This window comes from Fragaria vesca, linkage group LG6 (assembly GCF_000184155.1).
Source record: "Fragaria vesca subsp. vesca linkage group LG6, FraVesHawaii_1.0, whole genome shotgun sequence".
NCBI classification, from domain to species: Eukaryota; Viridiplantae; Streptophyta; class Magnoliopsida; order Rosales; family Rosaceae; genus Fragaria; species Fragaria vesca.
In genome coordinates this window covers 19548850-19561240 of record NC_020496.1, presented here as the reverse complement: position 1 = coordinate 19561240, position 12391 = coordinate 19548850, and the positions used below count along the sequence as shown (strand labels likewise).

At 36.2% G+C, this 12391-nt stretch overlaps 2 protein-coding genes across 2 annotated transcripts; both read right to left on the bottom strand.

Annotated features, from left to right (window-relative positions):
• Positions 1 to 385: 385 nt before the first annotated feature.
• Positions 386 to 7682, bottom strand: LOC101296979 (D-lactate dehydrogenase [cytochrome], mitochondrial-like). The gene is made up of 18 exons (XM_004303331.1): positions 7345 to 7682; positions 7179 to 7254; positions 6989 to 7089; positions 6859 to 6907; positions 6530 to 6622; positions 5974 to 6088; positions 5163 to 5223; positions 4370 to 4406; positions 4240 to 4301; positions 4046 to 4142; positions 3833 to 3907; positions 3652 to 3760; positions 2850 to 2959; positions 2315 to 2377; positions 1657 to 1736; positions 1396 to 1526; positions 1047 to 1090; positions 386 to 759 (listed from the first exon to the last, which is right to left on the bottom strand). The coding sequence occupies exons 1-18, from the start codon at positions 7599 to 7601 to the stop codon at positions 640 to 642; spliced, it is 1680 nt and encodes a 559-aa protein (XP_004303379.1). The 5' UTR covers positions 7602 to 7682; the 3' UTR covers positions 386 to 639.
• Positions 7683 to 8348: 666 nt separating this feature from the next.
• Positions 8349 to 10973, bottom strand: LOC101292622 (probable E3 ubiquitin-protein ligase BAH1-like). Its single transcript, XM_004305510.1, has 6 exons — positions 10763 to 10973; positions 9816 to 10060; positions 9465 to 9713; positions 9246 to 9383; positions 8519 to 8577; positions 8349 to 8451 (listed from the first exon to the last, which is right to left on the bottom strand). Exons 1-6 carry the CDS (start codon positions 10971 to 10973, stop codon positions 8349 to 8351), a joined length of 1005 nt encoding a protein of 334 aa, XP_004305558.1.
• Positions 10974 to 12391: the final 1418 nt, after the last annotated feature.

The following is a 12391-nucleotide window of genomic DNA, read 5'->3' as shown; positions in this document are numbered from 1 at the left end:
ACTAGTCTACCACACTGAGTCTTTTGTTTTTAGTCATCTATGGAGAGGTTTAAGGTTTTCTCCGCTCTGTTGCTTTCTTAATAGACAAAACTCTAACATACAATGTATGCAATCAAAGCTTCTTTCAAAATAATTCAAGTCAAATAACCCGTCGCACGCAAGAATTTTTATCCACATTCACAACTTATCCGAATGAACAATTAGAATAAATGGAAGTGGGGGATTAGATTTCAGAAAGGGCATAAGAATTCTTCCAAGTTGCTACTATATGAAACTTTGACTAGGACTAGATTCTGGATACAAGACACTTATTAAGGGTTTTGGTCTCGAAATGATGACAAAAATTCCAAGGGAAGGAAGGAAGACCAACTTTAAAATGGAGTATTCAACTAAATATGAGGATATCATAAGATTCAGGCTTCAGTTTACAAATGAAAACTATCACTTTCAAACCAACTCATTAGCTAGTGAATTTGTATTACTGTAATCCTTTTTATGTACTGCCTTCATAATATAGAGGGGTAATACAGAGGCAGTTTTATGCTTTTAGTTGTGTTTCTTAGTTACAACAACCACCGAGTGAGTGATACAACAGGGGTGCACACATGGATGAGAAACTTGCATAAAGAGAGTAAGCGCTTAGAAACAAACATGAGAAGGAATGAGCTTTCCTGGATTCATAATGTTGTTGGGATCCAGTGCTACTTTTATTCTTTTCATGGTCTTCAAAGCCTCTGCTCCTAGTTCCTCTTCAAGATACTGACCAGAAAAAGTGAATAATTGAAGTCACTCAAGTCAAGCTAAGCTTAGTAGCATAATGAAATACCTAGTCATGTGCTGATCATCAAATTCCACATAGTTTACTACTTATAAATAGTTTTACTATATCCTGTGAATTACTTATTAATGGTTTTACTCTGTCAGCAAGGGGGCGATTACCAAGTTTAATAAACATTGTAGTATACATATGCTTTGGCTCCACAGCCAAAGCACCATGCCTATTCTACATTAAATGGCTCGTAATCCAAAGTTAATATAATACATACCTTCATTTTTCCTGTGCCAACACCATGTTCCCCGGTACATGTTCCTGCACGTTATTCACAGACCAACTTTAGCACCATAACTTGTCTATAGTGTTAGAATACTATTTTGATAGAAGAAAACTAAAAAATTTTAACCGACTTGAGACAACACCACAAGTAGGATGCTACATTCAGAAACTTAATGGCATTATAAACCAGAACACACAATGGGTTGTAAGTGACTCCAAATAATAATAACAATAACGTTAATTCATTGATACCAGCCATACTCCATGTCACCTCAATCATTCATCGACTCTGGGAACAAAGAAATTTCAAAATATGCTCCAGAATAGTCTTTAGCCTTTACCTTCCATTGACAAGGCAGTATGAACCATAAAATGGTTCAACCTTTCTGCTTCTCGGCGATGTTCTTCTTTGTTGGGATCGAAAAGAATCACTGTGTGGAAGTTCCCATCACCAGCATGAGCAATAACCGTGCTGTAGTTAGGAAAACCAACAAAAATTACTACAAAGGCTACACCATTAAATTTTCCAGGCTACTAGCAATACAATTTGTATTTCATCATAACTTCGCTTTCTGAATATTATAAGATTGATAGGACATTACCAAACCAGTTCTGATGCATCCAGTTCTTGCTTGGACCTAGATATCAATTCTGCAAGGCATGACAGAGGTACACAAACATCCTGCACAATAAAAACAGTAAGGCGAAAACATAGAGCAATGCACCCTCTAGAATTTTAGGAAGCAGCCACAAGAAAGTGTAACTTTAAAATCCCCAAACTATTCATTGGATTTACAATAATGCACCCTATTAATTAAAGAGAATCAGTAAACATAGGAAACGGTTGAAACCCTTCAGTTTCTCAAATGATAAATTGAGTTAATTTATTAAAGGATCCACCAGCTTGTGTGAAAGAAAGGAGATGATTAGAAATCCTTCCTTTCTACTGACCCAACAACATTTTCAAAAACATCTGCTGATAATTGCTTTTTGACTGAACAAAAATGAACAAAAAAAATTCAAAAACTACTTGTTTTTAACAACCACCTCCCCAGCACACAAACACGCCTCCAAACACATGAGCTCAACATCATACAGATGTAGGTCTCTTAAAGTTGATTGACATAAGAAATAAACTAAAAATATGGGTGTGGGAAACTTCTAAGCTCATTTAGCACAGTACTCGACTATGTCTAAAGACTAATAAATGGACATAAATTCCAGAATAACAATCAAGGTGATATCATTATATCAACTAACCGAAATCATTGCTTCAAAATCAGGTTCCATTGCAAAGCATGCCCAGAGTGCCTCCTTCCTGATCTGCATGCAACAAAGAAATAATAATAAATCTAGAGATAGACAACAAGGACTAGTCGGCTCAACCCTCTGGCAGTAAAGAACTCAACCAACTATGTTGAAATTGCAAGACAAAAGAAATGGGAATTTTGATAGAGTTACAGCTCGAAGTATGGTAGTAGTTAGAAGCAAAATTTTATGGATGGAAGAGAAAGAGGCTACAAATTCAAGTAGTCGATAGCAAGGCGAAAAGGCCACAAAAAAAAGAAGAGTTAATTGCTAGATTTTCTTTGCACTTCCCTCAATTGCAGAAGAGACTCAATAAAGTGATAGAAGTACTAACTGTGGAAGTGTGATATTTTATGTCAATTCTATGATTGAAAGAAAATATGTAAATCACCATAAAGAAGCCCAAACATAATGAGATTTGTTACCAACCACTAATCCTTAACAGAGGAAAAGAATTCAAAAGTGTAGAACATTAAAGTATTGGTACCTTCCAGAGTTCCTTTTTAGCATCGGTGTCTTCTGCAAAAACAAAGTCTGAGCCATTGTGTTCAGACACAATCCTCTGAACTATTTGGGTTTGTTCACGTGAATATGCCTCTGTAGAAAGCAAAGAATAACATGAATCACAATGGGTATAAGAAAGAAACAGGGGCATCTTAACAGTTTTGGCAAATGCACGTTCATCTTCTTCATGGAAATGGAGGGCAGTCAACATAATAAAGCCTATGGTCCAAAAGAAAATATAATTTCCATTACCAGTAATTGGTTTCTCAGCATAATACTCATCTTCCAACCTTCATCGGGAGGGGTCAACAAGCTGTGCTCATATTGAAATAAAATCCTCTTCTACCTTTAGAAGTTGGAAAGTTTGTGCTCTATTTGTCCAGAACTAAGGATTTTTCCTTGCTTTTGGTCCGGTAACAACAATATTGTTAATATTCTACTGACATTGTCCCAATTTCAGTAACATTGCAGATATATCAGGCTAAAGATTACTTCAACACCTCTGCCTTTATTAGTTGTTGAAGAAAATGATATATAGGCTGGACTTTAGGTTACTTCAGTCAGACATTTGCACATAAAGTGCAGATTCGTCCATAGTTTTTGAACTGGTGTCAAACCGTTCGTAGATATATGATTTTTGTCATATAGATTGAACAAGAAAGAATAATATTCCAGCCATTTAACTCAATGTTTCAAATGTTCTTTTTGGAAAATGATATACAGTAAAAAATGAATGGAAGAATATATGACATTCCAGGGGAAAGAGAAGAGGGGTCTTATCTGACCTGTGCCTATAAATTCAAACATCAAAGTTGGAGTTTCTGGCAAATTTTTCCCATTAGCAATATTGATAGCCCTCACTTGAACCTCATCCAGTAGCTCAACCCTTGACACCTAATAATTAATGATTATAATGAAGGAATGTGGAGAACTTGAAATGTGAATAAGCAATTAGCAAACCCTTACTTGTATTCCAGACAGCATAGTAGTAATAGCAACATCTGCTGCATCCTTAATTGAAGGGAAATTACACATAGCAACCTGCAATTTCTATCATGTAAATAACAGAATGCATATACAAGAGTAATACCTATATATATATATATAAACATAACTGTAGTAAATGAACAATACAGGACAGGATACAATGTAGTTATAACAGAAAATTTAACAATGTACCACTGAATATTTGGGAATTTTCTGCAGTCGTAGAGTTACTTCAGTAATTACACCCAGAGTTCCTTCACTTCCAATCATCAGGCGTGTCAAATCATACCTATGGCATGCAAACTATATAATGTTCACAACATGCCAGAGTTGGCAAAAACACTTAGGAGATATACCACATCCAAAAAATATGCAAAGAAACAAACCCTGCAGCACTTTTTCGAGCACGAGATGCAGTCTTCACTACCTCTCCATTTGCAAGAACTGCCTGCAGAATAAAGAACATTAGTTTCGAAGGCATGTTTGAGACAACATCAATAAAGATAATTAACAGACCTTGAGACTGATGACGTTATCACGCATGGTTCCATACCTACATGCTAAAAACAAAATCGTTAAATCAAATATTAAACTAGATCAAACACACGTGCAGGTTATCCAAATACTGTTGATAGACTATAATTAATTGAGCAATCATAGTGAAAACTACAACCGATCTCTAAATATATACATATAGATTCAAAATGGAAGGGATGTTGTATACTACTAGTTAATGGAATACAGTCAAAACACCAGACATGCAAGTTATCTAGAAGAGAAAACTCCGCATATTAGTGAGGAAAGTGAAAAAGGAAGCCAAAAAAGAAATTAGTAGATCAAATATGCTTATAATGGCCACTGATATTGATACATGTACGAAAAAAAAAATACTGCATTCATCTCCTACACTTTCCCAAATCTCATTCATGGTATGATGAGATCTCTTACCAATCAAGTCTTTGTGGCAAAGCAACGACATAACTTATCTGTCAGTTATCTAATATGCACAGCCCAGTATATATTATACCACACAACATTAGCACAAGAATGGATAGAGCTATGTCAAGACCTATGTGCTTAAATGAATTGGTTAAAGGGTTCCTCTTAACCAAGGGTTTAGAATCTTAGATGCCGAGGTTGAGAACCTCGTTAACAGTTTCAGAATTAGCACTGAAATGGGGTAAAAGTAAATTGTAAGTTAATATTTTTATTTGTACGTAATAATAAGCACGCAAACTCACATGAAATGATTCTAATGATATTGCATTCACTAAATGCAAATTAGTAGTTATATGAGCAGAGCAACTACCTGACAGCTAATGAACCAGAGCAACGTGTAGCACACATTCCTCCAATTGTTGCACCAGGTCCTGTTTGTCAACAAAATGAGATACAAGATGTAAATAACAAAACTGTTGAAGGGGAAAAAATGGGTAAGAAAGAACAGTGTAGGAGGAAATAAAAATATAGACATAAAACATATAGCACTTAATTGTCACGTCCGTTACTCCACCGAAATGCACACACTTTCTTTGGGAATTGAGGTTAAAGGAAGAGGAAAAGATCTATCCCATAAGATGATCTTATGTAATTGTAAGGAAAAAAATTATAGTAAGCCCACATTATACCAGCATGGAGCTCAATTGTGTTGAGACCAAACATTGACAACCTACTTGTTCCAGCATCAATCTAAAATATATGCAACTCCAACTGAACCATACATTACTTATTAGTTCTCTATGAACAGAAAATAAGAGGCAGATAGATATTAAGGCTCCATTTTCCTGTTTAAAAATAATTAACACTAAGGACGGAAACTATATTTTAGCATAGTTTTAAAATACAATTTCAGCCATAATACCAAAAGTGAACATTTAATCATATCAGTTGTGAACCAAAAGAGCACCAAATCACATACGCATAGAGATAAACCAGAATTACCAGCGAGTGATTTAACAAATGCATTTTCATTCATACAGTAATGCAACTGTTTCATACAAAATGCATTTTAAAATTCTTCAACTAGTGTATCAAACAATCTTGAAGACAACTCATCTATCCCAGGCATAGTATTTGATAACAACTATAATCTTAGTGGGGTAGGGTAAAAAATAGCAAACCTGGATCCAGGGGAAAGAATAAACCATAAGGCTCCAGGTATTCATTAAGCTCCATCCATCCAATGCCGGGTTCAACAACGACATCCATGTCTTCAACATGCAAAGCTTTAACATTCTACAATTTGAAAGTTTTAGGAAACATATCAATGGCAAAAGAGCAAAAACATGTCTTTGAGCTCGTTCATTTTAAACAAGTCTAGAAAATATTGCTGCTGACTCTTTGTTTGAATGAAATCGGTGACAAATGTGTCAAGCAGACATTATCCTTCGACCTTCGATATTTGTACTGTTGATTGTTTAAAACTAAACAAAAAAAAAAATCATATAGTAATTTATGAAATTTTGTAGGAGCAACAACTTGAAAGATGTAGTTGCCAATCATTTCACAACTTTGTAGATTGCTTATTCAACCTCAAGTTATGGAAACGTAATAAGGTTTGCTTATTCTGGGAACCAGGTCTGAATGTAGACCATACTAGCAAGTGATGAGAGTCATATTTTAATAACTAGAAATCTTTAATAATCTTGTTTTACTAAAAGCATCCGATGCATATACCTTCATCGATGACATGTCAATGCAAACACCTCCATGGGGAGACAAGGTGTGACCCTCGATTGATGTAGCTCCACCGTAAGGTACAATAGGGACCTTTTTACAAACAAACAAAAGACCAGCTTAGTACTTATATGCCAACTCAGCCATCCAACACAAGTGAAGTTAAGCACGCAAAATAAATACGAGCAGACGCGGGTTTCTTCAGACAATTTTCATTTCTCAAAGTTCATATGAGATATGATAACATACTAAATATTGGATAAGCGAGCTAGAAACATTAACTAAACTATGACTGAGTAGGTTAAATAGCACCGAAAGCATTATCAGACCTTGTGCTTGTCGCATAACTTAACTATCTTACAAACTTCCTCTTCAGACCTGAAAATCATCAATCATAACACATTTATACAAGAAAATGTCAAATTTGCACAAAAAGGTGAATTGAAGAGCAATCCTCACCGAGCGAAAACAACAAGGTCAGGAATGTTGACAGCTTTGTGAAAGCTGTTCAGTGGTTTGCCATGGTTATACCTCTCCTCATAATCCATTGTCATGTTATCCTACCCAACCAAACACTCTCCATTCAAACCCATACAACTAAAAGCAAGCAAATTATACAATAGATTACCAAATTGGATGAGTAGAATACCTTACAAAAAGCCTTCAATTCATTCACAAGTTCCTGCGGGACTGGCTTGTGCGAGCCTTTAACCACAAACTCGGTGCTGAATTTGATCAAAACACAGAAATGGCTATAGATAAGAATCAAACGTAACAAAAGAAGAGTAAACGAGAGCAGTGTGACTGGGAGTTACCGAGAATTGGGATTGGGAGGTTCACAGCGCGGGAGATTTGATTGGGGGTAGAGAGCGAGTGATCCAGCAGCAGCTGAGACTGCGACTGCGATTGGGAGCGACCAGAACGGAAATGGGGTTTTGGAGCTGCCGGAGTTTGTTGTTGAAGTTTTAAGGAGGTTGGTGGAGGATGATCGGAGGAAATGGGGAGTGGAGATGGTGAGTAAGGACTTGGAGGAGTGGCGTAGGCGAGAGAACCAGGAAGACATGGCCATCATGGGGAATGGAGTTCAAGAGTCTGTTTGATGTTATCGGAGGCCTACTTCAACTTATGATTGGGAAATTTGTGAATCTCACCCAAAGTTTTATGACAGATTATCTCATTATACGATTCACACTCGTACATTTTTCCTCGGTATTTAATACACAGTCTCTCTTTGATAAGTAGTAGTTATAATATATTTTTTATGAATAAAACAGGCAAAACAAACTAGTATGTGTGCTTAATTCTCCCTAATTCTATACCTCGCTCCGATAATGAGAAATAGGGAACTATTGATCTAGGCAGTTTTGAACACAAAAATGACAATTTCAGGTTTCAGCTTATAAACAACTTAGTGGTTGTTTCAACTTGGAAATTAGAACTTGACCTTGGAGCAGTTAACCACTTACATTACATCTACAACATAAATACATAATTACGCCAAACATATTGATGATCCTTCTCTTCTCTTCATTTTTTATTTTATTTTTATTTTGGCTTATATACACATGGATTTGAAGACCTTTCTCTTCTCAATTATTTCATTTAACTTGTATTAAGGTTCATGCCCCCAACTATTTTCCTCTAACTTAAAAACTAACAGGGAAACAAGCAATCTTCAAACTAAAAAGAGATACAGAAACTTTGGTGCAAAAACTGAATTAATAGTGGACTGACGTCAAAGAATGATCTTCCAAACAAGCCATACAGTTGCAGCTTTCATATCTTTGTTGGTTTAAGATTAGAACACCTCAATCAATCATCAGTACAGTGCGTATTTGGCTTGTAAATCCCAAAACACCTTAGTTTGCTTCACCGTTTCTGTACGTTCTGCATTATACCTCTCTTTCCAACAGTCTTTGCACCTGATAAGATTTTCCAGTCAGAAAAGGTCAACTTTGACGACTTAAAGCAGAACTTCAATTTACTCACCTTGTTTTCAGGAGCAGATCTAGTTCTAACATGTGCACTGCTTTAGCATATACTCCAGTCTGCATTAGAGAACCATAAAAACAGATCAAACAGTATAGGATCGGAAATTTTCAAGCTTTTGAGCAATGAATAAAAACAATGAACCTTATATATTGCTTCTAAAACATGAACATATATCTGTGTGTGTGTTGTTGTTTTTTTTTTTTTGATGGAAAATATTGTGCTATTGTTAACTACTTGTGGTATCTTTGTCAATGTATATCTATGATGACCCACTAGCATAAACTTGGTGATCTAGAGCTATCAAGCTTACAATAAACATATATGTTCAGTGTCTAGCAATCAAAGTTATCTGAAAGATCAAAACTTAAAAAACCTTGCAGTTCTAATCCATTCATATTCTGCTAATGAAAGATAAGAATTAATGCAAAAACATAATCTTCACTCAAAGGAAAAGTTGTGGCATAGTTTTAGTTCATAAAATATGCTATTAGACCTCACACCCTTGCCTAAATAGTACAGATATACTTGTGAAGAGAGTTTTTGATGCTTAATATGACTTGAAATGGAGGCAGTAAGTCAAGGATGAGGGCCAATACATGTTCCTGATGATATGAATAACAATTTTAACAAAATTCTGACAGAACCTTTAAATGTCAATGGTTTAGGAAATTGAAACAGAAAATGGAATGATTATGAACATCCTTTTCAAATACTAGGAACAAACCTCTCTGCATATTGGGCATTTTGAACATGAGTCTGCAGTTTTTGGGCCTTGGAAAATGTACACAGAAGCGGCTGAGCAAGCACAAGACTTGCAGAAAAGGTGACCACAACTCAAAGCATATGGATTGAATACAGTCTCCTGCAAGATCAAATACATAAAAGATCGTCTATGTAAGAATGGTTTTTGCCCTTTACAGTTGAACTGAAAGGTTTTCCTTACCAAGCATATAGCACAAGTCAGATCATATTCGATTTTTAGAGAGTCAGGAAGAATCAAAGCCATTATAGGTGGTGTTGCATCAAGATCACAAGAGAAGTGACTAGAAAGCTCATTAAACTCTCCGCCATCCGATCCCTCAAGATTCAAATAAAAAGCACCTAATTCTATAAGCCAAGGTGATTGCAAAAGCTCAACATGTTCATCCCGCAACTTAGATTTGAAATGCTTGCCATTCTCGGAGCAATGTACCTAGAATAGAAGATTTGAAAGCAAATGAAAAGTCAGTGCTACATACATAATCATATCAACTGAGGTAGCGAGGATGATAAAATTGACCAGGCTGCTGCATACCTTATCATATTTCTTAAGGATTTTTCTGATAGCAACTGCGTTCATTGTAGCATACTCAATCAACATCCGCCCTTCTTCAACCATGGCTTGTTGATCATACTTGAAACATTGCCGAAACCGCAGCAAGTATCTTTGTATTCCACTAGCAACATGGAGATGGAGTAGATGTCTTGCTCTCAAATTAAAGCATACAGATATGTCTGAAGCTTCCTTCATCAACTCTGTGAAGAATGTCTGATCACACACTGCAAGATGGACACTGAAACTAGATGAGATCGACTAGTCTACTTTAATTAATCACTGGTAATATAACCATGCAGTACGTCGTTCCATGTAATGAAGAATAATCTATCTTTGGCACAAATTTTGAATCTTGATGACTTAGACGACAACCAAATGGAGATGCATATGACATAAAGCGGAACTATGAGAATCAGTAATAACCATCTGACGCAATGCCTGAAGGCTGAAGCTAAGGTACCAGTAAATTCACTCTACAGCTAGCAACATTTTTTTCATTGCATGCATGGAACTTGTTTAACCAAATATTCTAAAGCGTCCACATCAATTCTAACAAATAAGATGAATAAGCTACACTGCAGTAGGAATATACTAGAAAATCATTACGAGGCAATCATCCCACATTGTTTTTTTCAGATATTGGAAGTTAGTGTCTTATCTGTTGTAATCCGGCCAGCACTACTCGATTGTCCAATGACATGAGTTAACATGGCAAAACTATATATCAAAAGGAACTATAACAGCTCATTGAAATCTGCAAACTCCAGAAGTGAACCACAGTTGTGGTAAGAGAGACAAATTTCCATTGCCATATCACACAGATTCTACAAACTTCAACCATTCACGAAAAAGAAAACACAACAAGGAATATTCAAAAAATACAAAATGAAAAAATGGGGACAAAAAGGTAAAAATCAAATATTTACCAGGGCAAGATTGACATTGACAGGAAATCTGATTTTGATTGTTCTGACGAGAAGAAGCAACAGCAGCAGCCTCATCTTCATCCTTGCAAGTCTGACAAGTCTTGAGGACCTTCTTGAAACGCTTATACTCGACATGCGAGCATTTCTCCAGGACGCTGTACCTCTCTCTTTCGTTATGCAGGTATTCCATGAACGCCTCTCCGAATTTCATTGTTCCTTTCCCCTCAAATCAATCAAATATTTTCGATGAAATAAAAAACCTAAACCTAGTTCCGGCTTCCGCAAACCCTGAGAATATTCCTTAAAAGTGTTCGAGAAACTGAATCAAATAAATAAAGCCCCGAGAGGATAAGACAGAGAAGGGAGTGTTGTGTAAGAGCTGAAGAATATGAAGAGAGTAAAGCAAAGCGACAAGGGTTCGAGTGGTGGGGGCACCGCTGTGACGGAGTCGGCGGAAAGCTTTAAGACCTGTTTTGAAACCCCAGGTGAGACCCCGCGCTTTTCTCGGAAATTCCAGGCGTATGCCAGCGACAGCTATCACCCTAAATACGACATGTGTCACGTATGCCCTTTTGACCCTAACAGAATTTTAGTATATTCAAGTATTTCACCGGGTATATTCGTCGACGCTTTTGCTAAATATACTCGGTAGATGCCTAAATATATCACGTGGTAAAAATGTATTATTTAAGAACAAAACACTATAATGGGCTTTGAGAACGAGAGAGAGAGATTCCTTATTTTTCTTTTCTTTGCTTAGATTTCTAGTAATCATAGGTTATTTTTTCAACATTTTCCCAACGGAAAATCGTTCAAACGGTGTTTGACCTTTGAGGCATTCTTTTTTTTTTTTTTTGGTATCTCGACTTTGCAAATGATTTTATCACACTTAGAGATATTAGCTCTGTAACGGAATTATTAAAGGGTATATGGTCTTTGTGCAGTGGTTGTCATGTTACGTGTTGGCTAGGAAGCCCTAAATAGGCTTCACACCGGGTCACTCATGACTCACTTGTTGGTTTAACCATATTGCTTCACCAAAGTAAGGTTGCATCATCTCTAAGTGGTTTACTTGACTCTTGTAACTCCTCCAAGTGTGCTAGTAAGACATAAAACTAAATAAGTACTTCTAGTTGATATGTAAGCATTATGTAACAATGGAATAATATAAAATGTAATTTACTTACTCCAAATATGGATCCACCACAGCTGTATTCATTAGCACATCAAGATGTGCAATTTTCCTCACTCAAAGTGATTAACGTGGATCCAGAAATTCGACGACCTTCGAGAATTACTTCATTGGCAAAATCATCATTGTGAACTTCTTTGTCCTCCATGTGTACTGTTTTTTTTCAGAAACTCACTACAAAACCTCATGCACTCTTCTGCATGATATGCTTTAGCAAACACCCCTCTGATCTTGCGAAGTTCCTTACATAGTCTTTCAATGTTTTCATATATCTGAAAATAAGTTGGTAAGTTGGTAATGCATCAGCTGAAAACTACAGAGTATTTTTTTAAGGAAATATTTCTTACATCTCAAAGGGATACATCAAACGGAAATGAACGGGATCACATAGTCGGGCTTCTCTTCCAAGATGAACCGTCAAGTATACCATAATATCA

Excerpts from the sequence above, each read along its gene's own strand:
- LOC101292622 (XM_004305510.1), bottom strand. The coding sequence starts at position 10,973 with ATGAAATTCGGAGAGGCGTTCATGGAATACCTGCATAACGAAAGAGAG. Across the intron at positions 9,384-9,464 it reads TGACTTGTGCTATATGCTTG|GAGACTGTATTCAATCCATA; the intron begins GTAAGGAAAACC and ends TTGATCTTGCAG. Across the intron at positions 8,452-8,518 it reads GATCTGCTCCTGAAAACAAG|GTGCAAAGACTGTTGGAAAG; the intron begins GTGAGTAAATTG and ends AAATCTTATCAG.
- LOC101296979 (XM_004303331.1), bottom strand. The coding sequence starts at position 7,601 with ATGATGGCCATGTCTTCCTGGTTCTCTCGCCTACGCCACTCCTCCAAG. Across the intron at positions 7,255-7,344 it reads CCTCCCAATCCCAATTCTCG|CACCGAGTTTGTGGTTAAAG; the intron begins GTAACTCCCAGT and ends GATCAAATTCAG. Across the intron at positions 7,090-7,178 it reads AATTGAAGGCTTTTTGTAAG|GATAACATGACAATGGATTA; the intron begins GTATTCTACTCA and ends TTGGTTGGGTAG.